General features: G+C 44.6%; 1 protein-coding gene across 5 annotated transcripts in view; it reads right to left on the bottom strand.

Moving 5' to 3' along the window:
- Positions 1-25,593, bottom strand: part of LOC309585200 (E3 ubiquitin-protein ligase NEDD4-like) — a 103,778-nt gene that overhangs the window by 28,923 nt on the left and 49,262 nt on the right. For 2 of the 5 annotated variants that reach the window (XM_082301752.1, XM_082301753.1), the window contains exons 4-5: positions 23,649-23,687; positions 22,201-22,254 (exon numbers count right to left, since the gene is read on the bottom strand). In XM_082301752.1, the coding sequence (XP_082157878.1) occupies positions 22,201-22,254; positions 23,649-23,687 (93 nt within the window). Of the gene's footprint in view, positions 1-17,840; positions 19,751-19,775; positions 21,324-22,200; positions 22,255-23,648; positions 23,688-25,593 lie in introns of those variants that run through there. The other 3 variants (XM_082301749.1, XM_082301751.1, XM_082301750.1) reach the window with 2 other exon arrangements.

Genomic DNA, 25,593 nt, shown 5'->3' with positions numbered 1-25,593 from the left:
GTTCAGGCACCTGACTTTCTTTCTAGATACACAGATAATACCGAAAAGCATCTGTGTGCCATGGAGGGAGATAAGGACAAGTAGCATAAGTAATAACTGCTGGAAGAAAAAAGATACTAGCTTAAAATAGATTTTGGACCAAGTAATACATGTTTAATATCCCTTTGTAGTAGAGTTTGTATGTATTTTACTGATGATCTCATTAAAGATCAAGATTAGAAGACAGCCATCACTAAGGGCAATGGGACAAGGAAACACTTCATTAAGTGTAATCAGTAGACAGCGACTGAAAAAGCTTTAAAATCCAACAGAACTACTTGGAAATTCTAACTTGTGCCAAACACCTCAGAATGTGAAATAACTGCTCAGCATAGGAGATTTAGGTGACAAGGTGACACTCCCAAGCCAAATCCATGTAAAAATTAGGCTGCAATTTGGCACCTATCCAAGCTGCAAGCCAGGAAGAAAAGTCTGGGATAAAGTTGCAGCACCCTAAAAGCCCTTAGTCTCCAAAACAGCAGAGAAAGGAAAAACATCCCTTGACACTTCGGTACAAAGCAGTACACTTAGCTGAGCCTCAGGATTGTATACATGCACCTCAGCTTTACTTGGGATGACACAAAATGGGAGTCACATTTAGAAGAAAAGTACGAATAAACTGTTGTATTGATGTTCATTTCAAACACTGAAGCTTGTTGTTTTCCAGAAGGGAAAGTGCCAATAGTTAACAGCTCATCTGTTAGTGGCTTGCTCATTTCAGCTCTGGAATAAAAGGTAAATATTACCTCAGATGCGCACCCTTTATTTAACCTGACCTCTAAGAGTGGTGAAATGTACTATTCACCATAAGGTAAAACAGACATTACAGTTAGGCAATAGCTGAGCACACGAGCAATTACAACAGGCAACTGAAGTCCACTTAGCTTTATTCCAGCCTGAATAGAAATCAGAAGTTAGAAAACAGCAGAGCTACAACAGGTCGGTCAGGACTTTGACTAAAAGGTCACACAAACAACGTGAAGGATCTGCAGGAGTGGGCAGGTCTCACCGAGATTAAAACATTTAGCTACGTGTAAAATACTATTAAGCCCCCCCAAACGTGTACACAAGCTGACACCTCCAACATATGCAGTTCTCCCAAGGAAAGGCTCTACTGCTGCCATGCAGTACCAGGCTAAGCTGCAATCCTGTGCTTGTCTGGTGGTTCCTAAGACCAACATCAGGACAGCTCTCCCAGCAGCCCTGGTCCTGGACTCTTCCTGCCTGTTTCCAAACCTGGACCAACACACCATGTTGTTACAACTGATCACCAACAGTGCAGAACAAACTCCTGAAAGTGCCTGAAAATTTCATAATGTCCAAACAGCAGTAAAAAAAAAAAGAATTTTCGCTGCAGCAACACTTGATAAATATACACTTAATTCTGCCAGCCGCACAACGGACTCTTGCGAATCTGAAGGCTGTTCTTCCATGCCAGTGGATTCACATCAGTGACACAGACTGGTAGAGGCACCAGCCAGGGTACTGTGAGTGCTTTAGGAGCTCTCCCCTGGCGTGCAGTACCTCCAGCACCAAGGGGCTGTTATGGGACTGGTGCAGGCAGGTGACTGTAGAACTGTGTGACTCAGGTGTTCACAAGAAACTGCAAATAGTGTATAAACAGCTGCATCCAGTCATTTACTGAGTAAACACAAGAAAATCATTTAGATACAGGCCTGACTGAGATGCCAGTTCCAGTCCATGCAAGGAAATCCCCATTTATATCACTGCAGTTAGCATGCAGTGACAGAAGCAGGATCATCCCTGATTCCTGATCCCAGGCCTTCTGCCGGTGTCCTCCCTGGCACCGCAGCACCTTGCACCTTCCCTCGCTCTTGCGTCACCTACACCAAGAAATGCAGCTGGGTTTGAATCCAGAACATTAACTGCCTGCTGTCCTCCAGACTGACTCCATGAACAGTGCCACTGGCATAACTGAGAAGGATGGTGGCACAGCACAGCAGCAGGAGCCAAAGCAGGAGTGGGAGGTTGGGAATGATCCCAAAGGGGCTCCCATGGAACGTCCCTGTGTGAAAACGTCATCACCTCGGCCTGGGAACCAGCAACACCTGCAAACCACAGAGCCATGGCCCATCCAAACTGAAGCACTGGACAGAGACAGGGACAAGAACTGAAAAGAAGAACAGGCTAAAAGGTCCCCCAGAACCTGTGTTGCTGCCAGCTGACACCCCAGGGATGTGGAGCTGAGTCCGGAGCACTGTGGGTACAGCGCTCTCAGAGGTGCTTTGATCCCCTGTCCAGATACCAGGCTGGTAATAACACTCCACCCACCTACAGTTCCCTTGGCATTTTGAGATGATCAGGATGTTCCCAGCTTCCTGACCTGAAAATTGTTGCGTACTATTTCTGGGCACTGTTTAAACAGATGTCGCATTCCAACCCAGATATTGCTTAATTTCAGAGCAGGCAGACATGATCCCTACAGTAAATCTAACTGGTTTTTTAATGCCTTAAAGTAAACCAGAGTTTGCACCTTTCTCAGACCACAACCACCCTGTGCCATGCTTCAGTACACAACTATGTGCCTAAATTATTATCCAGGTGGAAACAGCCTGCTGAGGTTCAGAGTCCATCTTCTCTTCACATTTATTCTAAATATATTACAGCCATGTTATTCCCAAACTTTTCAAATCACTGCAGTCCTGGTGGGTAACACTGAATGTGATGAGAGCAGCTGTGAAGGATGCTCATGGGTACACCACGTGGTATGTGTGCCAGCAGTGGTTTGGTGGGAGACAGGAGAGGGGGACAGGGAACCCAGCCAGCCCTTGGGGACATGGCAGCTGCCTTTAACCTGCTGATCCTGACAGCCAAAGGCCAACGGCACTGTGCAAAGTGGGATAAACCCACCTGGCAAAGCCAAATCCCAGGCTGTCAAGAGGGCATCCCCACCTCCACTGAGCACTCAGCAGCCACCCTGGTAGAATGAAAGTGAAAAATTAAGCACAAATTAAGCCAATTTTCCTGATATAGTACTTAAACCCTGCACTTGAGATGTGATGTGCCATCACTGCCAAGTCCTGGAAAACTGCTCCAGGAGCAGTCCAGACTGTCTGGCTCAGACAGCACCACGTTTCCCAGCACAAATACAACAGAGCTGCACACATCAACAGGAAAAATATAAGAGCAGAAAACACTGCTGCCTTCCCAGAGAGCTACAGGAAATCACACATCTCACCTGGAGAGAAAACTCTTCTGAACTGTACCTTTACCAAAGGCTTTAAAAGTGAAAAGGACCCCAAAAAACCAAAGAGGATTTCTGTTCACATAAGTATTGTTAATTATTTAAAAAAACCCCAAAAAACTAGCAGCAAAACACAGCTTTGTTAATTGAAACAAAGCAAATTTAACTGCTGTTGACTAAAATGTTAAAGTATTAATTAGCCATCACAGATATCTCTCTACATCTAAGGCTTATCAACTCCCAGATCTCATTCTCATGAATAAAGCTACAACAATACTTTTATGATATTCCTCTATCATTTGATGAAATGAATACTAAAATTTTTAGCTGGCAAGTTTCAGTAATTTTTCTTCTTACTAACTGAACTGCAATAAAACTCTTTTCATTTATATAAACTTTCAGAAATTCTGCCACTTGCCACTATCACTGCTTCCTTCTTAAGCAAAATATTTTCAGCAGCATTTCCCAAGCATAACTAAAATTCCATTTTTCATTTGCTAATAATGGCAACTTACTATACTTTTGCAGTGGATCTCTGCAACGCGGCTATGATATTTTTACTGATATTTTCTTAATCAAAAATACTGCACTGTAACCATGGAAAAAACCCTAACTGATGTGTGTGTAGGGGTGGTTTGCCTATTCCAAACCTCTAAGCGCAGGTAGAACAAACTACACAGGTGGGTTATTTCCTAAAAAACCATCTCCTGTTATTCCTTCCTACCGGAGTAAACAAACGCTGGCTTTTCCTCCAGGCAGCTTAATACAACAGTGTCAGATTACAGTTTCCCTGATGCCTTCCCTCTCAACTTTCATTTTACGACCCAATTACTGCCCACCGGGGTGTCAGTGCCACGCACTGAGCACAGGGAAGGACGAGGCACTGCAGGAGGCTCCCAGTGTCGCACACACCCCTGGCTCTCCAGCCTGGGACACCACAGAACCAGGGAACACGCAGGCAGCCCCGGGAGCCAAACCAGAACTGAGATTTATGAATTATGTCCTCAGCTGCAACTTCCCAGATGAGGCAGTGGTGCTCCAAAATCATCACAGCTGAGGGAGAAATGTCTCCTTCCTCGCACACATGGACAACCACAACTGGATCAGTTCTTAAACGGATTAAGCAAATTGCAAGACATAAGCATCAATTATTCAAATTCTGAATTATTTCTCTTGCATTGCCACTGCTTATTTAAACATAACGAAAACCACCCAGCACCTACGCCAAGATCTGATATACTCCTGAAACACAGTAACAGCCAAAAAAACTCTGGACAATGTCAGGGGAAAAGCAACCAGTTCAGCCTTATTCTGCTCACTACAGGAAAATGGCTTCCTACTGAGAGCTGCCCATTGTAATTGAAGGTGCGAGACACAGGAGGGCTGCAAATAGGAGGCTGCTCCTCGCTCTCAGTTATCAAAGCCTCCCTGTCTGTGACAGACAGAGCAAATATCTACTATTATTACCATTGCCACATTACCAACAGCCTCTGGAAAGATGGGAATCCATTCCTCCTTAGACACTGAACAGACCAAATACGGAAGAAGGAGTAGCCATGGCAGGAAGAAGGAGTTGATGCCCAAGATACTTAAGACAGACCTGAGCTGTGAGAGTATGTGGAAAATAGGAACAGACTCAATGTACAGAAGTGAAAGAACAGCTAGAAAGTGTAGAACAAAGTAAATGTGTTAGGACAGCTTCTATCCCATGTTCTGTAAGAAATTAAGGAGTTATTGAAAAAAACCTCTCAGAACAAAAATTAAACGATCTTCTTATGAAGTTTCATTGTAACTTCACAAGAAAGAATATTGAGGCACAATGGAATGGGCTCAGATTCCCAATACAATAGTCAGTAAGCACCACTAAGTTCTAAACATTCTGCACAATAATCTGCTTTGCGGAGTAACAGAAACCCCTGCCGTCTCCAATCCATGTAAGTGCAGCCTGTGATACCCACACAGCACCCCCATAACAGTCCCAGAGCTGCAGCACGGGCAGGAGCACAGACCTCAGGACACTGCTGACATGGCCAGAGAAGCTCATGTCTCTGAACCCACACGTAAACGTGTGGCAGTTCATGCGCAGAGCTCTGCAACAGCAGAGGCCAACCTTCCCCTGCCCACTCCATGCACTTTCTGTCACGGCAGGAGAAGGGCACCGCTCCAAGAACAGTTTTCCAAAGAACTCTGGCTGAGACTCTCTGCTCAGAGCCCTCGAGCCACCTTCCTTACCTGAGTTACAGAGCCAGAACATAATGGAAGAAAGTAACAGACTCATATCAAGTTTGGGAAATGCTGCTCTTCAAAAGAGCGAAGAAACGTGTTTTATGAAGCAGCAGCAAAGTACATCGAGTACGTGCAGAGCTGCAGCACGTGGTGTGTAACACAAACACCTGCATACTTCTTGACAGCTGAGGAGTTAAAAGGTACAGAATTTCAAAAAACATGGCATTCCAAGATGAGAAACTGTAGATGTGAGGCCAGCTTGGTAAAGCCAGCAAGCAAAATGAAGGCAGGTTTACAGCAGGAGGATTGTTCCAAGGAAGGGGGGCTGGTGGCTCTCCAAAGCACAAACAGCTGCATTTTACTACTTGGAACCTGCACAGAGGTCCCCAAATTCTTCATTTGCTCAGCCTCATCCTTGGCATTGCTCCTGCCTGGGGGGGTGCCCAGAGCACACTGCAGCACTACGTGCTCCTGCAGAGCAAATGCGGCTGCCCCACAGCGCCCCTGAAACCCAAGGACTCCCAAAAAGCATTCCCAGAGGGAAGGGCACCTGGAGCTAGGACCTGCTCCTGCAGATCCTGGCAAGCAGGTGACAGAGGCTGGGGAAGCTCTGCTATGCTGTGCAGCACTGAGCAGAACAAAAGGAGTATAATTAGCTGGCAAATTGCCCATTAATGTTGTCTTGCTGCAGACACCACGAACTATTCAAACAGACCTCTTATTGTCTCCACTACCATTTCTTCCTCTCTCCTCTGCACTAATCTAATCCTACCTTTTCCTTCTGCTCGAAGAAATGCCCTACTTTCTCTGCTTCTTTTTCTCATCAACAGCAGTTCAGATTTTTGGATATATTCAGACTTTTGGATTCCACTATACATCTGTCATGACCACTTTTTCTGTGTAAGTGCTTTCTTGGCAGAAAGCAATTAATAAATACAACCCTCAGAAAAGCCAAGTACTGTAAGACTAGAAGTGCTCCAGTGTGCTAGGGGGATTTGTATTCCCCCTAAAGTTATTCCACTGCTTCTAATATATCCCAGAGAACTACAGCAACTGAGATCTGAAGGACTTGAGATGCAGAATATATGCAGCTCTTGCAAGTGTGCTGGAAGATGAGCAGCAGGATAGCTGGTTTTAACAGGAAGGTTAAAAATGGTCATCACCTTCTTTGGGAACACTTTCACCTCCTCTTGCTTCTTGAAGAAGGCAGCTGAGAAAGAAGAAAAATGTTCAGACTGCGACTTCTGTGGGAATTGAACAGAGACAAAACTGAAGAAATCCATAATTTCTCTCTTAAAATTAGTCAAAAATGGAACTGCTGTTTTTAATAAACAGCTTGAAAAATAGAGGGATCAGTGGTGCATCACTTCCAGAGGCATAACGTGTATAAATTCTGCACAGACACACTGAGTAAGCAAAACCATGCACTTTGGAAATTTTCTAAGTACTGATTCTTCTCTCTGCAGCTCTTCCATGATTCTAGTCAAATTTACTGGCATTCTTCATACAAATTAGAATAATTCTCATGTCAAGAACTCTGCAGAAAAGAACTGCTCCTGAAGAACAATGAAATTTTAGTCATCCATCACACCCATCACACTGACGTAACATCCTTTATTACTGAGCACTATTCCTGAATTTGCTCTCCTTGATATGTACACTGCTTATTGCACAGCAGCACTAAAATAATATAAAATGACTCATGGCAAAATAAAAGTCCTCAGTTTTCCATTCAGCAGAGACACTAATTTCTGCCATTCCACCCTCTCCTTATCCACACCACGCACTGGGGCATCAGCCACTCCCAACAGTTCAGAACAGCCTCAAACACCCGCAGTAATCCCCACTGTAACCTGAGCATGACACCCCAAGCTCACAGGACCAGGGACAGTTTGGAACCAAATGTTTATCTGGCCCCTCATGAACCCCCAATAAAACCCTTAGGGGCACACCAACAACAGCTCACATTTATACAAGCTGTGATTCCCATGCTGGTGTGGTGATTGTGTCCAGCTCACAAAGTGAGCTCCCTGTGTGCTGAGCTGAACACGTGTCTGGGGAAGCTGAGGGTGCACATCTTTATTAGCAACAGTCCAGAAAACTGCAGTTTAAGTCAACCTCAGTAATAATGTAGGACTAGGCCTTTGTTTAAAAATGACATCCTAAAACTGCAGCAGTGCTGTAAAAACTCTACTCCCCCAACAGCATGCAAGTGCCCTATAAATTGCCAGGGATGACCGGGAGCAGCAGCCCCAGCCAGCACCTTTGCCAAGTGTCCAGCTCTGTTACATCAGGAGCATCACCACACTTTTCTGGATCATGATGCAGTGCTTTAGGTATGTGGGCTGAGGTTAAACAACAGAGAAGTGGTGGTAGGGAAATCAAAGTCGTGAAAGGCTCTGCAGGCAGGGAAATGAGACTGCTGGAATGGAATCGGGGAAGGCATGCTGACATTTATTCAGCCTGAATTTTCTAAAGGTACTAAGTACGTTCTTTCAACTGGCTGATCCCAGCAGCACTTATACTCAAGAAGGCATTAGGCCTGGCAATATGTGACATCCTATTTTTGCTTTAATGATTTTCCTAATGTTATGGAAAAAAACAAGATCCACTCTAAGAATTCTAAAGGCCACTTCTGTGACACGAGACTGCGTTCTGCTGGGTAATAATCAGGATCTTGAGGGGAAACGTGGCTGTGCCCTGACCAGAACAGTAAGGTACTTCACGCTTAGGCCACCGACATGCTAATTAGTGGACATTAACTAGTCCTAATATCTGAAAATTAATCATCGTTTACACCTAAACATGTTCAAGCTCTTTTTCTTTGCTGAGACCAAGAACCCTCACACCTGCTCAATCTTCAAGGTTAGAAACAACACATTTGTTTGTAACAGAAAGGAGAGCCAAGATTACATTGACTATTTCATGTGGATCAGTCACTAATATTTGCTGCCAGATTTTTTATGGTGGGTAATTTAAATTGCAGTCATTTAAAAATCCAGTGGGTAACTGGTAATATAAACTCTCTGGGTGAAAAATAAAGAACACAGGAAAAAGTTTGAAAAGTTTGTTACACACATTTTTTTTTTTTTTTAAATCTGTTTGTATTCTGGAATTCTGCACAATGATTTGATTAGAGCCAAAACCAGAAAAGCCAGAACTCCAGGACTATCTGCTGCAAATGTCTGGTCAGAACTGCTAATCCCCATCAAATTCAGGAGCAGAACAAAAGGCAAGGAAGAGCTCTGTTCAGCTCCAAGCTCTCAGGAACCCTCTGCAGGAGCCTGCCTGTGCTGGGCAGGGAACACACGGTGCCAACTCCCACATCAGCTCCGTGGAGAATGGAGCCGGCGCTGACAACTGGCGGCTCCGCATTCTTTCCTCCCTCCTCTTCCCGCATCTGTTTTGGCTGCACCTGGCACAAGGAACCCAAGTGATGTCAGCTGCCCAATCTGGCCCTCTGGAACTGCTGGAGACACAAACACTGCCCAGCACAGCCAGCTCGGCACCTGGGGGCACGAGGAACCGTCCCACCTGCTTCGGCTGCCATCCCCTCCCAGGCCTTCTTGAGCAGTGGCAGGGAACTGTCAGGAAAAACAGGCATGACTGAGACATTTCAAAGAGATCAGGTCCTTCAGTGGGACAAAGATGCATCAATTCAATGGGAAATGAAAGTATCTTACATTTTTATGTATAGGCTGGCAAAAGTTGGGCAGTTGGTTAATTGCACTGAATTCTTAGGATTTACAAGCTTAGACGGGGGGGGGGGGGGGGGGGGGGGCAACCAAAGCCCCTACAGAAACCCTTCTCCCCCTCCTCTTTTTAATTTAACCTTGGTTAAGGGACAACAAAACACCCAAACCCCAACACAATGCAACATTAATTCCCGAAGAAAAAACACTGCGAGGTTAACTGGGGGGATGGCAAGAGCAAGAGTAGACTGATTTCAGCTCTCTCACTAAATATTAAGCAGGTAAGGTTTGCTTCCTTTAAGACATTTGCATTAGGGCACTGTTGCAAGGCCAAAAAGATATTAAAGAATGGTGACATCAGACCAAAACAAATCTATTAAAACCAGTTCCCACAGTGAAATGGTTCCTGGAAGGTTTTCCCTACTCAGCCACATTTGCAAACAACAAAAAAATTGTATTTCACTTGCTCCGTTAAGATCAGATATTTTTACACAGTAAATTAAAAACATGTAGTAGATCTCAAATAATGTCACTACAAATTAAGTGATTTCTGAAAACCTCTTTTGCGTTCTTCATGTGTTACTAAACCCTTTCAGAAATTGCTGGTATCCTTACATCAGAGACAAGGCAACCGCTCAAAAAGGGAGATATCATTTATTTCATTATGCAATTTTTATGCACAGAGCTGACTCACAAAAGTATATTTAGGCCCTGGATAACATCCAAGCTAATAATTAATTACGTTTTAACCTACTTGATGTGCAATTCCTAATATTTCTCATTTTACCTGTTCTTTTTTAATGCTGTAGCTGTGACTGCACATCACTGACTGGTGAGCAAAAACGGCAGAAACAAGGAGAGACACTGACTATTCGATGGACACACGGTAAGAGACAGAAGCAACCACAGAGTTGGCATCAGATTTGTTTTCTAAAATTCATGATCAGAAGATTAGTCTTTAAATAAAACATCTTCGAGGTGCTTGCTGAACAACAATCTCACAGTACTGTTCATCCTGGAATCAGGAGAAAATCTTCAACATACTTCCAAATGTAATTCAATAGAGTAAGCAAATATTCAGTACATAGCCAACTCACTGCCACAGAACCAGCAAAGCCTGTCTTTGCATAGGGGTATCAGCCCCAGGAACACCAGGAAAATGCAGATGGATTTGCAGGTTTTCCTTCCCTGATGGCTGCCATGCAAATAGAAGCAACCTTTTGGGAGCACAGACTGTTCTTCCAGATGCACAACCGTCCTGAGCACATTCCCTTCCTTTGGCAGCACTCCTGCACAACACTCTTTCCCACACAGGCATGGTCAAAGCTCAGTTTACAGCTCAGAGGGGTTTGGATCTTCCTTTCCCCTTTGTCCACAGGGATGAACGACAACACTCGAGACAAAGCTGACAGATACGTCAGGCCATGGACATCCAGAGCTGAAGCTCTCTCTTACTGAAGATAAAACTCTCACAACAAAGTTGTAAAAATTCTTCTCTAGAATCCATAAAATACAGCCTGGAAGTTGCTATTTCCAACCCAGGCTGAAAGGGAAGCTGCAGCTTTCCACCAGAGCACCGACAGCTCTGGACTCACACCACAGAACACGGTGCAGTTTTTATTTTATTTGAGCAACTCATCTCACTCCTTTGCCTTCAGCTCTGGAACTAGCTTCTTCCACACACACCCTTTTAATTTTTTCATTCCTTTTGGAGACAAAAACCCTCCTGGTCATCATGCTGGTTTAATTAATTTATTTTTCTGTACATAACTGCTGACTTTTGGGAGCTCCCAGTGCCTTTCCGGTAGATGAAAAGATGGATAAAAGCATGGGACTTCAGATGAAGAGATGCAGTTAATAAATTTTACAATGAGATTTAATCTGGAAACTAACTACACAGGGTAGATTAAGCTTTGGAATAGATGCTGAAATAGAAACTTCGGTTCACGTGCACAACTTCTGTTCTGTTTATGTGTACAAAACATGCATATTCCCAAACTCATCATTACTTGACAGCTTTTCTCAAATAGAAAACCAGCTGAACAGCACAAAAAGCAATCAAGATTCTCTGTCTGGTTTCTTATCTGTAATTTTCTGTGGCTAGATCTGCACCAAGGCAGCTCTGGCTGGCACCTGCAGCGTTAAACCCGTGTCAGCATTTCCATTATAAATTCCCCACTTTAGAGATTGCTGGGTACCCAAACTCACATACAGTTTTTCCATGCAGGAGCAAAGAGTTTATTACTGCTATTTTAAAAAGTGATACTTTTTCCATCTCTGCTGCTCAAAGTTTCATCCTGGTTTCTTCACAGAGAAATATCAATAGATACAGTTTTCAGGGAGAAAAAGAAAAATGCTTGACACAAAATTCAGAACAGTTTTCCAGGGAGCTCTGGGAATGTGGAGGGATGAGGTAAAAAGACAGCACTGCAAATTCTTGACTCTCCGAAACCTTACTAAAATTACAGATGAGTTTCTTGATTCTGCAAGCTAATTTACACTACCTGCCATGAATTATTTGTCCTCTGCTCATAGGAGATGAAAAAAACCACCAAAATTTATTCAGGTCCTTGGTACTTCCCATCTTGAAAACCACCTCCTGCTCTGCCTGGGTTTGAGCATGCCCACCTGCCCCCTCCCCAACAGCCAGAATGGTTCAGAACAGATCTGCAAGTTGATGGACACTAGAATTAAGAAGAGGAGCATGTGATTCCTCATTGAGGAGAGAAGAACTGATTTTGTCCTTAACAGAAAAGCTAAAGAGACCCAAGGGATGGAATTCATCATCCTCTATCTGCAGCTGTCAACAAAGTCCTTATCCACAGAGAGCAGAGGCTCTCCAGATGGTGATCTGCCCTCCTTGCAGAGCAAGTGGAGAGCCAGGAAATTCACAGCACTATTCATTTAAACCATTTAAACCTCCAGCTAAGGCCACATGAATTATTTTCTAGAAATGCCTGTTAGAATCCAGGCACCAACCCTTGAAGTAGGACTGCAAGCTCAGATATGTGCAATCCAGAAGGAAAAGCCCTTGAGCTGCTTCAGTCCTGTGCAGCTCTGAGGAGAAAGCAGCCCCTGGATGGTGCCCAGCACCTGCCACACACCTGCCTCCCAAGAATGTCAGAGCGCAGGTGAGCTGTACCAATCCAGCTGGCCTGGAAGGGACACACTGACAGAAGGAAGACCTGGAGTACTGCATACAGATTAGGGTTCTCAGTGAAAGAAAGATGTGCACCTGTTGGAGTGGGTCCAGAGGAGGCCATGGAGATGCCCCAAGGGCTGGAGCCCCTCTGCTCTGGAGCCAGGCTGGGAGAGCTGGGGGTGCTCACCTGGAGAAGAGAAGGCTCCAGGGAGGCCTCAGAGCCCTTTCCAGTGCCTAAAGAGGGCCTACAAAAAGGTGGGAGAGCAACTTTTTACAGAGGCACACAGTGACAGGGCAAGGGGGGGGATCATTTTAAACTAAAAGGGGAGAGATTTAGATCAGATACTAGGCAGAAATTTTCTGCTCAAGTGGGTGGTGAGACTGGCACAGGGTGCCCAGAGAAGCTGTGGCTGCCCCTGGATCCCTGGAAGTGTGCAAGGCCAGGTTGGACAGGGCTTGGAGAAGCCTGGGACAGTGGAAGGAGTCCCTGCCTGTGGCAGGATGAACTTTAAAGTTCCTTCCAACCCAAACCACCCTGATCCTGAGCAAGTCTCCAAAGACCAGTTTGCTTTCACTCCGCATGTCAGATCCTAATGGAGTAACTGCTGCTTCCAGTATCATCCACAGGGAAACAGGCCAGGCAGATAAGCAGCTAGATACAAGTTCCTTAGGAATAGGATTTGTCCCATTTTTGTCTATTTATTCCTTGGACTTGGCAGACATTTAGATTTGGGGTTCAGGAACCGTACACGAACCCACACCAACTCAACTCCTAAAAGCATACCGGCAGGGGACCAGCGTCTCTGGACATCAGGAGATGAATGATTTAAATGAAGAGCTGAACACTGCTGGTGACTGACCACGGGAGTGGCACAGGCAAGAAGGGCAACACTAGAGGAGAAAACCAAGATCCCTCCCTAAACTGCATTAACCACCAAATAACAGTCACCACTGGTCATGGTGATTTGAAGGGGTGAAAATCCCTTTTTGTTTTATTGAATCAATGAAGATTCCCATCAGTTTTCCTTGTGCTGATCAGCAAAACACAAAGCATTTGGTGTCTTGTAACAACTCAGGAAAGAGCCAGAGCTTACTCTGAAACATAGACATTTATTTTTAATCACACTGTTCACTTTATGTACTAAAGTAGAAAAACAGAATATTAACCTGGAACTGAATTTCATACCAACCAAAATATCTCTCTTACTTTGCAAATGACACTGGTGAAAAACTTGATTTGTTGTTACTGCGCTGCCCTTTCAATTGTCCCCAGAGGCAGCGCTTTAAAAATGACGTCTGAGCACAGGGCCAGCACAGCCATGTGCTGCCTCATCACTCCAGCTGGATGAGCCATGGGGTGGAACTGCTTGCTACGGAATTCTTCTTTTCCAACCCACTGGATCCAAGAAAGACAAGAAATTGGAAACACATGGATAAGGACAGAGAATGCTGTCCCCAAGGCTTCCATATCATAAACTATGAATATCTGGGAGCATAGCACGTCAAAAGCTTTTGACCCAAATCAGGCTAACAGTAAACACCAATGTATAGGGTGAGTTATTAGGCATGTTTTCCCTTTCATTTGATAATATGTGATATAGTACATCACAATCACATCCCTTTCCTGACAGTTCCTCACTACATCCACAGCTGATGGGCCAGCTAGACAGCCTATTCTGCAGGAAGAATCTGTACGCACTCCTGAACAGAGCTCCCTGTAGAGCTGATGTCAACCACAGTCCAACCAAGGCAGAAATCCTGCAGGAAGCTTTCCCTGTGCAAGAAAGTCTACAGAAGTGCTGAGTTCTTTAGACATTTCTAATCCTGGACAGGGCAGAAACATGTCTATTTTAGATATTCATGACTTAACATTAGCTATACTATGTTCATAACATACTACACTGGACACCAGAAAACAGTCCCCAGCAGCTCCTCTAAGTCCATCAGCAAAACCCACTGACCTACTTTCTCTTAGGTCAAACTCACAAATAGACAAACCTCAATATGAATAAACTGATTCCACTCACAGGTCTCACAGTGAGATAGAAAAGAGGATGGTTCCAGGTTTTAAACTTGCCTTGTAGTAGTGATTTTCTGCATGAATTGCTATCTATTCTTTCCAACGTTTTGCCCTGGTAGAAGTCTTTTCCAAACCACAGGATGTCACATAGGCACAAAGAAGTTACCAGCAACCTTTTTGTGCTGAAGGGGTGTCATTGAAACCAACAAAAATGGGGAGTGGAATGAAAGGACTAAGAAAGCATCCATCCCCTCTAGAAAAATAAACTGTCAAAATCCACTGTGAACAGAATACATTATGATATGACTCTGAAAAAGAGTAAATGTTTTTCCTCATCTCCATTGCAGTCATGTAATTGTCAGAGAAGGACTCCAGCAAACACAGCTTTTCCCCTACACAGCTTTGTTAACAGCAGCTGGCTCTGCTCTGGGTGATAAAAATGACCTCTGACCACCACTGGCACATCTCAAGTCAAGCAAGGCTTGTCCAGGGATGTCACAGCCCTTGGGAGTGGCAGAGCCTGGGAGCAGCACATGCAGTACCTTAATTCCACTGAGTTCCACATTCTTCAAATGAATTTTTTAACCACTTCCATGGAGTCTGTATGAAAGCCATCATGTGCATGGCACATGTTCACCCAATCGTGCTTCCACTTTGATAGAAAGGAAGTGTTGCCAGAGCAGTGTTTTAGCCAGAGTTCAGGCAGTCAGTCTCTGGTTTGCCATGACAGCTGGGACGAGGCAGCCACCTTTGGTGTCCCCACGCCAGACCGCCAGGTACGCTGCAATGCGGCACTCTGGCCTTTGCGACTGCTGAGCTGCCTTTACAGGAGGATCCCAGGATGGGGTGGGTTGCAAGGGATCATCTTGTTCCAGCCCTCTGCCATGGGCAGGGATAGCTTCCACTAGAGGAAGGTTCCCATCCCCTTATCTGAGCTTGCTCTTTTTGGTTTATGCATCACAATCCCAGCTGGGATCTTTGGAGCATAAATAGATTCTCTGTACTTTCATAACAATATTTATTCTAAAATCATTTCTAAGAAAGGAGAGGAAGAGCTGAGCTGTGAGAAATGCAGGCTTGCAGAACGCAGAGGTGCTGCTTCTGTTTGTTTACTAAATATAATTCAGTCCTACTCCTGCAACACTTTGTTACGGCACGTTGTATTTTGCTCACAAAGATGCCTTTGTCAGCTCTCTCCAACAGTTGTCCAATACATTTTTGAAATGTTTCCCACAAATCCAGCTCTGCACTCACAGTCCCCAATGATAAACAACAGCAGTATGTGGGATATGCACAGTGCACAGACATTCTATTGCATGGAATATAAAAAATCAGAGCAGGCAAAAGAATTTGCAACAAGGCTTCCAAATAAAATTTTTCACAGTTTGACGTGAGCTCCGCCTTTACTTAATATTTTACTTTGCCTGGTAATGAAAGACATCCTGCCTGCCCCAAAGCACTTGTCTAAAAGAGCAGATATTTGAAAGGTCACAACCACTCGGAGCAGCAGGACTGCAGACGCCCGCTCAGATGTTTGCTCTGAGATAAATCAGGCTGCAGCAGCTGCTGCTCCCAGCCCTGGCCCAGGCCCTATATCAATCACATACACAAACTTCTTGCACTGGGACACACCACAATTATTTTTTTCATGCTATCAACTGTAAACCATGGCAACCTCTTCCCTCAGCTTAAGAAATCAGATATTTCAGGCACTCCTGATACTCACATCATAGATCTTCCAAACAAACTTCTGTGGGACAGATTAAAAATGGCACCTTAACACGGAATGTTCTGTGGTCAAAAAATACAACAAAACTTGCACCAAAATGCTTCTCTTCCCCACACTACCCATGACATCCTGCCCAGTCCGTCACCTCTACCCACAGTATTTCTGCATTTACTACAAAGATGAGAAACACCACAAAAAAGGTTTAAGTTTCAATTAGTTCTTTTCCTTTGAGAGCTTTTGCCCTGCAGGATACAGTGCCACGTGGGCTGAGTGCCTCTGTGCCTGCCATGCTGCACGGCTGCCTCAATCCATTCCTCACGGTCGCTCAAACCAAGAGCACGGAGGAACAAATTTCCTCATTCTCCTCTGGAAACACAGGAGCATGTCTTTGGTAAGGGAATTGTTACTACAGGGGGTTGAAAGCAGGGACTTTGCGGGGGAGATCCTCTAAGAAAATGAGAACTGCTGCACAGGCCCCAGGGCACATCTCTGCAAACCTCTGCTGCCTCTGTGCTAGGTCTGGCATCCCACAGCTACTTATAGAACTGGCTGTGGTGGGTCTCCATGAACAGCTGATCTTGGAGAGGAACAACGGATAATAAATAGAAAAGGGAAAATCAGGCACACTTTTATCTGCTCCCTGATGTGTCCTGAAACCAAACCTGTACCAGGCAAGGGATTTCTTTTTATTTTACTCTTTTGAAGAGCTCCAAAGAAGGTTATACCAGAAAAACATGGAGCTCATAAGCTTTTCCACGGGAAAGCTGCAGAGTCACCCCTGGCCTTGCTGCAGGGAGCAGCTGTCCCTGTGCTGCATTTCAGTGCCTGAGAGCACAGGAGCCATGGAGCCTGAAATCTCCTCGGTGACTGTACCACAGCTGGAGCCGGAGCTCGCTATGCTAAATACAGCATCTCTGAGCTGGGAACTCGAGTGGGCCGTGTTGGATTGCACGGCAAAGCAATTTAAGCAAATGACTAATCTAAACCCTTCAGTTTCGTTCCTACTTTGGGCTTTGAAAAAGTGGCTGGAAAACATCAACCATCAATCCTCACCCGCTGTAACAAAGCAAACACAGGAGATTAATTTTGCCATCCTAACACCGAATCAAGGCAAATCCAAACAAGACTGTTTACTGAGCTGTGCCAAGCCACTTGGACTTGGATCAGGACTTGTGGCATACAAAAAGTATGACATGTTCTTCACTTCCAGAAGGAGGACAAAAAGAAATTACTATAACAAAGATTTTTTTTTTTTCCCCCCAGACTTCTTGGTACCTTAACTAAGCCAGTATTTTGATTGAAATTACCCTAAGATTCCCACAGTCTTAGCAACTATTTCATTACAATACAAATTTTTAAAGTGTGTAGAGGTACACGTGTGTTCATCACACTTAGAAAGTGCCAAAGTACTTGTTTTTAAAACCAAGACTGCATGAATAGTTCTTCATGCAGCAAGGTCTCAGCCAACTAAACTAACAGGAACACTTAATTTGCTATTTGAAGGCTCTGATTTTAAAAAATCTTTCCAGCTGACGTAACAGTGAATTAAGAAACATGTGACAGTAAGATCTGAAAATATTACACTGGATGTAATCATAACTGAGAGCAAAGTTACATTAGATTAGAAATAAAGATGATTCGTGGCTTGCTCCAGAGAAATGCAGAACATTCCAGCACTAACAATGGAAGTGCTGCAGTTGGCTCTAGTCTGGCAGCCTTTGTAAGGCAATCCGTGTTTTACCAGCACACGTACTTTACCAGCACAGCACACTCAGCATTGTACTTACTGCAGTGCCAGCTGCTGTAGGACCAGGGGTGCTGTGACCCTCTTTACCAACACCCTGACTTTGTTCTTCAGGCCCACGTGTGACAAGAATCCTGAAGTGCTGCTGCCTCGTGTTTTGATCGGGTCTGATTTTAAACAAGCATCCCTGCCCTTGAGGCATCCGCTCTACTGAATTGCTTCTAGGTATTTCTGCCCTGTTCCTGCCATTTCCAGGCAGTTCCGAATTCAGCCCATCAGCTATGGGGCTAATTGCTTCTGCTGGTGGCTGGACAGGGTAGGAAGTACTCCTTTCCAGCCGTATCCGAGGGTACCTGACCAATCTGTCCCCTTTTGTTCCAGTAAAGCCAAAGTTACATCCACCTCCTGAGCCTGTACCACTTGTCTGTGGCTGCTGTAACTGGAGAACAAAGAACTTTTTCCCTGAATTTGCTGACAGATCCGGCACATGCTGCAGGGACCAACGCCGGGGTTCAGGGGTGGGAGCGTTATTTGGAGCCTCAGGACCAAAGGGAAGTAGAGTAACTTGAGGCACATCCGCACTTGAGGCCCGATGCTGAATCCTCACACCACTTATGTTTAAACCTGAAGCCGCTTCACCTGCTTCTTCTGGTTGGGCAGCCAGCGAAGCCTCCTCGCTCTGGTTATTAGTAGGAATACTACGAAATACTCTACGGTTACAGGAAACAGTTCCATCTGTCTGTTGCCCCAACTCTTCCATCGGCCTGGGTGGAGAACTTTCAGGAGTCACCTGCGGACTGCTCGGAGAAGAGTGGTTTTCAACAGGGGATGCATAATGCTCCCTGAAGTCCGAGAATTTACAGGGAAGCGTCTCCTCTGGAGATTCCAGGGCTGTGCACTCGTCGGTGCAGCCGTTGGCAGCTTTGCGCTGGAGCGAGATCTGCATGGACGAGCTCCTGGTGGGGCGCGTGTCGATGCCGTTCAGCAGCTGCGGGATAAACATGGATGTGCTCCTTTTCAAGGAGCCCACTTCTTGCAAATCTCCGTCACCGCTGTAATCCGCTCCGTGCCGCGAGAACACGTGAGGGCTGCTTCTCCTCGGCAAGGTGTGGAATGCCATGAAAAAGTCATCTTCTCTCTCCCGGGCAAGGATCTCCGATTCAGGGGCTGTGTTGCTTCTCCCAGAGCCAAAATGAAACCGCAGCCGATGGGCCATGGTTTTACAGAGAGGGGAAAAGGAGAGGGAGAACAGCAACAATTCAGGCACTGCCAGAAGTTAAAAACCAAAGACATAAACTCAAAGAAAAAGTGTCCCATCTGCCAAACGGTTAGCACTGCAGCCCTGGGAGCGACAGATAGCAGAAATAGCCCAAGTGGCAAGCAGCATTCCAGGCATGATTGGGCAGGAGCAGTCAGCGCTCCTACACACACGGTGACATAGGGTAGGATGGTGGGAGTCACGTGGCCTGGTTCCCCCTCTCCAATGTAAGCGTGTGGCGAGTTTGTTTTTTCCTTTTTTTTTTTTTTTTTTAATGCCAGCAAGAGCCTGAAACAGCACCTTCCCAGCTGCTCCTTTTCCATCAGGGAGGAGCAGCCCCAGCGGGACAGCTCTCGCAGCTGACTGAGGCAGCAAACACACTCAGCACTGCTATAAATCTAAACCACATCAGATTCACACAGCACACTTGGAGAAAGCATTCGCAGAAAAATGTAACTACAACAAAACCACTTCCATTTTGTGTTAAAAGTTTAAGTCAACACCACACGCAAACGAGGACAATTCTTTCAAGCATAACATTTTGGTGCGTTACAGCTCTGGGCTGTCATGGCAGAAGAGGAATAAATATAGCATGGTTATGCTTTCAATTTTAACCATGCTCATAACACAATTAAGCAACAACCTTTTTCCCTTTAAAAAGCCCCAGCAGCAATATAACCTGCACTGCTCTTTGAGTAACTACAAACAAAGCAACCATACCTATGGCAAAGATCTCTCACACAGTAAAACCAGCAGAAATGTGCAGGACAGCAGGACACAAAGCTCCTTTTCCAGATTTACCAGGCAGCACAGGTGAGGGAAAAGCAGAGCTAGGTGTTGCATGCCCATTTGTACTGATTTGTCTCAGACCCTGCACAGAACTGCCCGCTCCTGGCTGGCCTCCAGTGAGGGAGTCAGCAATGCCACCACATGTGGCACTGCCAGCACGGAGCACAGTTACGTTCTCTGAGAGCCAGAAGAGCTCAGGAGAAGGACAGGCAGACAGGATACACCAGAACATGAACCGGTCACCCTAAGTCGGCTCTGCTACAATGCAGATACTCAGTGCCCCGAGGGCACTCACACGTGAAGGGTGCGTGCACTTCTTAGCACATACCAGAAAAGAAAGTGGTTACCCATAAGCGCAGCTCCATCTCAGGGCCTGGACAGCTGTTCCCTGCAAGAACTGGAAAGCCTAAATCTTGTCAACAGCTCTGAAAATCTTTGTGGCGGGTCAGTCCTCTGCCTAGACAAATGAAATCCACTTGCAAGCAGCTTGCTTTCAAAAGCCAGAAAATTACCAATCCCAAGAGCAATAGCAGCTCAAACTGATCAAACTGCCAGCAGCCAGCACAATCCCCCATTTTTTTATGTGGATTATGAGCCACAACAAAAATGGGACTAGCTTCCACGCAGCAATGGTCCTGGAGATTGCCTTGCAGAAGCACAGGTGTTGGTATCATTTCATCTTATTTTTCAGCTAAAACATATTACTCAAGAACACGTTCTCTGCACCCAAAATGAAGCTGCATCACATTTACTCTGTTGAGATTGGGGAACAGAAAGGCAAGGACACCTGCAGAGATAGAGTGCACTTTGGTAATTTGGGAAGCGGGAACAAAGTCCTTCCAGTAAGAGCCATTTAAGTATTGACAATAAGTATGTCAGAGTAAAGCCAAAATAATCAGTTCAGTGTCTCCTCATTCTACAAACACAACCTGATGGAAGCCTGCTACTCCAGACTCCCCAAAGTAGTTGCCTTGCCATAGGCCTCCTGGAAGGAAAGCAATGGCTCCTAACCCCAGGTGCTGCCTTGGCCAGGAGGTTCCAAGCCCAAGGACAGACTGACTTTGGAGGTAGGACCAGAAGGAGAACACACACAAATTGGTTCAACAATAAAAAGTGCTGAAACTACCAGGGCAAGGCCAGTACTGCACACCCAAACTTGAAAACCCAAAGGAATATGCCTGAAATGGGTATCTCAAACCTGTCATTCCCCAGCTGTCACTGTATACAAATTTTTCCTCTAACCCATGTCCCCATTCCCATGGCACCTTTGCGTTCCAATGGCACATGGCAGTTTGAACAGTGCAAGTGGTCATTTATGATCATTATATACAAATAAATACACTCCCAGTCAGCCCACTGTAGAGGCACAGTGCCATTGGTTCACCAATTTACTTCCTCCTGAGGAAAGATCGAGTCATTCGGCTTCCAAGTCCTCTTTCTCCCCAGATTACAGCCTGTGTGGTTTCCTTTGCTCTTTATTTATCAGCAAGTCAGAAGGCAAGAACCTGTTTGTTGAAGACAGATGTTTTTACACTGGGTTTTTAAAAATGAAAGTATCCTTGCAACTCTGATCCTAATTTTCAGAAAGTGAACAAGTTTAGTAAAGGTTGTACCGCCCCCAGCCCAGAGAACATTAATTCCTGAGCTCATGAACAGAGAGATGGTGTTAAAGTGTTCAAAAGGCAAACCCCCAAGAGCCATCCACCAGTGTGCCACTGCACCGGCATGTTTAACCCCAGATGTACAGAGAACACTGTCACTTATCCCATGAATCATAACTACAACAAAAGCAAGCAGAAGTCAGAGGTGAAAAGCCTCCTCCAGAAGAGCTACTGTATCGGCCAAATGCAGGCAGACTAAACCCACTAACGTGAGCATTGTGAGGCAGAGAACTGAAACCCAACAGAGCATCATTCTGCCACGACCTCAAACCTTCACACGTGCCTCGTGAGCACAAGGTGCAGCTCTGGTAACCACCTCCCAAAGCAAGATGCAGAAGCATTAAAGGACTACAAAGGCACACTAAAATGGTCAGGGGCTGAAGGAGCTGCTTTATCAGCGACTAAAAAGGTCAGGACTTAATTGGTTTGCAGTGGAGAGGCCTACAGAAGGATAGAGTGAGGGTTTTGCAGTCAGAAGGCTGGGTGAGGAGGACTATTTTGGTCTGACCCAGCAGGGCACTACTTTAGTGCCCTTTTAGTCCCAAACCCAAATGGTTTTTATGCATCTATCCGCATTTCTTGGCACGCTCACTGAAACAACAGACTAAAGACACCTTTAAGCTGTGTTGTATTTCTATCAGCTGCAGCACACAGAGCCTTGTGATTGGTGTAACACAACCAAGACAAGCACTCACCAGTCGGTTTTCATCAAACACCTCGAACAGGAGCCGATGGTTGGTTGGGTTTACCTGGGAGAAAATCCAAATGTCACTGGAAGTTCAGTAGCTGGACAATAACAGTGTCTGCGTACTAGCTCAGGCAGCAATTAAACCAAGGCAACCAGGACAGGACTAACAGCTCTGATGTAAATCTTTACTTAAACTGGAGCACCAGAACCTTGCAGCAACTGGGAAGGGCCTGGCAGTTGACATGAAAGCTTTCATTTGCTGTGCTCAGTTACTGCATTTCCCTGGCAGAGGACCCCCAGTCCCAGGCTGGACAGATTATCAGGGCTCCTTCACTAAGTGATTGATTGATTTATGAGGAGCAGAGTTTTGCTGAATTTCCTTCAGAATTTCACATTCAGATAAGTTTCGGACTGTCCATCGCTCACCATTCTCTAGCCCATTTAGCATACATGGTCTTGGAACACTCAACAGAAGTCTCCCCAACACCTGAAAACAGCAAATATACCTCCAGAGACTTATTTGCATTTACTTAAATTGAAGCAGAAAGACTGCCAACATTTAAAAGGACAAAAACAAAAATAAAAAGAACTCTGTCAGGAAGACAAAACAGCTGCTATTCAACAACAAAACGTTTTATAGTGTTTGATCCAGTTGATATATTTTTTCAGAAAGCCTTTGCAAGCCAGGTTACTATGACCAGCACATTTAATTAAGAAAATTTAGAAATAATATACCACAATGCACTGATAATGCTATGGGCTGGTGATGGACTTGTCAGTTTTGAGAAAATCAGAGAACTGTGACACACAAAATAGGGTCTAAATTACTTGACAGGTCCCATTATTGCTTAGGACTGTCAAGATGTTTTAACAGAGCTTCTATGAACCATACCAGAGGTTTTGCAGCACTTTTGTGCATTCCCTTTCCCTGAGATTTTAGATTTGTATTACTTAGCTGCAAACCCCAGAAAAGCTGTTTGGTACATGTGTACAAATAAGCATTCCCCATGAAGCTGAGGCCCGTGCACTGAACATTCCACTGACGGCACTGCTCTCCCAGCTCCCCGTGTCCGGCACAACTCCCGCCCAGAACAATCTGCCACATCTGCCCTCGGGCAGCTGCTCAAGATTAATGCTTGAAACCCCCCAAAATTCTACCTGACCTGCTTTGGTGGAAGCTACAGCTACACTAAAATTCAACCATTCCTCTTTGGAAAAATATTGTCTGCAACTAAGCAGCGAAGTTACTGTCCTTCACATTTACATAATGGCAGGTTGTGAAACTGTTTCTAAGTAACCTGGTGCCAGCTCCTGCTGAGCATTCCATCCCTGCAGAAACACAACAGCAAGTACATCAGGGCAAGCAGGTCTTTTAAGTAAACACATGAACAACAAATATAAAATAAGATTAGCTGTGCATGTTCTGATAATGACCGCAAATAAAGAGACACTTACTCTAAAATAAAACTCTTCATTCCATTTTGGGTTCAGTGTCTGTAAAAGAAATAACAGTATTTACATACTAAAGTTTCTTTAGGTTTTCTGGTTTGCAATTATAAAAACATGCATGAAAATGACAGTTTTCTAGGGAAATAAAAGAGAAAAAAAAAGCATGTAATAAAAGAAACTGAAAAATATATTGCCATCTAGAAATTCTCTATTGAGTAAACCAAACATGGGATGATAAAATTTGAGTCAGATGATCCTAAAATAGATGTTAAATATAAATAGAGTTTGATGATTAAAAGAAAAATCACTGAGAACCTATAGAAATAAAACCTGAAGACATTTCATACTCAAGATTAATTTAAACCCAAATTTTTAAAAAAGTATTTTTTAAACACAAAGGTAACTTTAAGGCTACAAAAATATGCTCAGATTTTTACTGTGAAAGAAACAGAAAAATAAAAAAAGAACAAAAGAAAAGGTTATTCCTTGGAATAGGTACGATATTATTCCAACCTCTTCCCAGCCCGAGGTTTTTAATTTTAACAACCTGACTAAAATGCACAGAATAAATGTGCATATAGATTGCAAGCTGAAGTGAGCTCAAGCATGACATAATAAATTGATTAAAAAAAGAGATGAGAACTACAAACAGTAATTTGGACAATTCAAGCTTGGGTAAGTATAAAAACAATTGGACAATGTGTCCAATGTTTTTGTGCTCATGCCAAATCATTCCCTCATGCTCTCACACAGCAGAGATTTACGGGCAGAGCTGACAGGAAAAATTGGCTCTACACCCACGACAATTCTGTTCTAGCAGAGAAGGGGAATCTTGGCTGTTTATCTTACTCCTTGCTATAGATCCAATAGATTCCTCATGTGCAGGCCATGGGGGCTGACTATACTGCATCTCTCTGCAAACTGGGAATACAGGACCTCATGGCAGAGCAGGAAATACTTCAGTAAAGAAAAGATCACTGTAAAGGGCAGGTGAATGGATGAGGGGAAGGGTAAGGATGGGGGTTGTGGGCACAAAGAAACTTCCAGCTTTTTTTCCCTGAAGGAGCACAAATGTATTCAGAAAAATAGAAATTAAAATGAAGCAGTAAGAAAAACAATGCTACATTTTAAACACTTGTATTCCTCAAATGCTCCTGCTGTCAGCAAGAGAGGGTACATACAATTTACCAAAGCAAGGACTGCCTTAACACTGAATTTGAGGGCACTACTGCCCATTGATAACCCATTAATTCCTAATGATGCTTAACCACAAAGTTCAGGGAAATCTGATGGAAAGGCAGCAGTCTTTGGTAAATGCCTGGTAACTCACAGAAATTTCTTCCATCTTTACAGGTCCCACTCTTAGTGGGCCAACGCTGAAAGTGCAAAGACTTGAGTGCCACCAAAGGAGAAGGAATTGCAGCAATAGCTCCATACAGGACATGAGCAGGGCAACAATAACAGAAACTCAACCTCAAGAAGAGCTACATCCTAAAAAGGGCAAGTGCTGCACAAAGGACTGCCAGGAGCCAAGCTGAACTGGACCTTCCTCGGGTACTCCAGAAGGGTTTTCAACCCTACACAGAAAATGAGGACATGGAGATAAACGATGCTCCTGAGCACTGGAGCTCAATGGGGAGACTGAGCATTCTCAGAGACAGAAAACTATTTTTAATATTCCATATGGGAAAGGTAGAAGTCTTTGGAGCTCAGCGCAGTCAAGGTGAAGAAATTGAAGAAACTGGATAATTTTCATCCAAACTTTTAAATTCCAGCAGGAATTTAAAGCACACACTGACCATGTTACAGGATCAGAAGGCAGCAAACAGCAAATCCAGCTTTCCCTACTACAGAGACATCCTTTCCAGCAGGGCATTCCAAACACAGCTCCAAAAGGAAGTACAATGCATTAATCAAACCTTACAGCTGGATTAACAATGGAGGGAGATAA

The sequence above is a fragment of the Coloeus monedula genome, assembly GCF_965178545.1.
Source record: "Coloeus monedula genome assembly, chromosome: Z".
NCBI lineage: Eukaryota > Metazoa > Chordata > Aves > Passeriformes > Corvidae > Coloeus > Coloeus monedula.
Note: the sequence above shows the minus strand (reverse complement) of the source record. Positions and strands in the feature narration are given on the sequence as shown.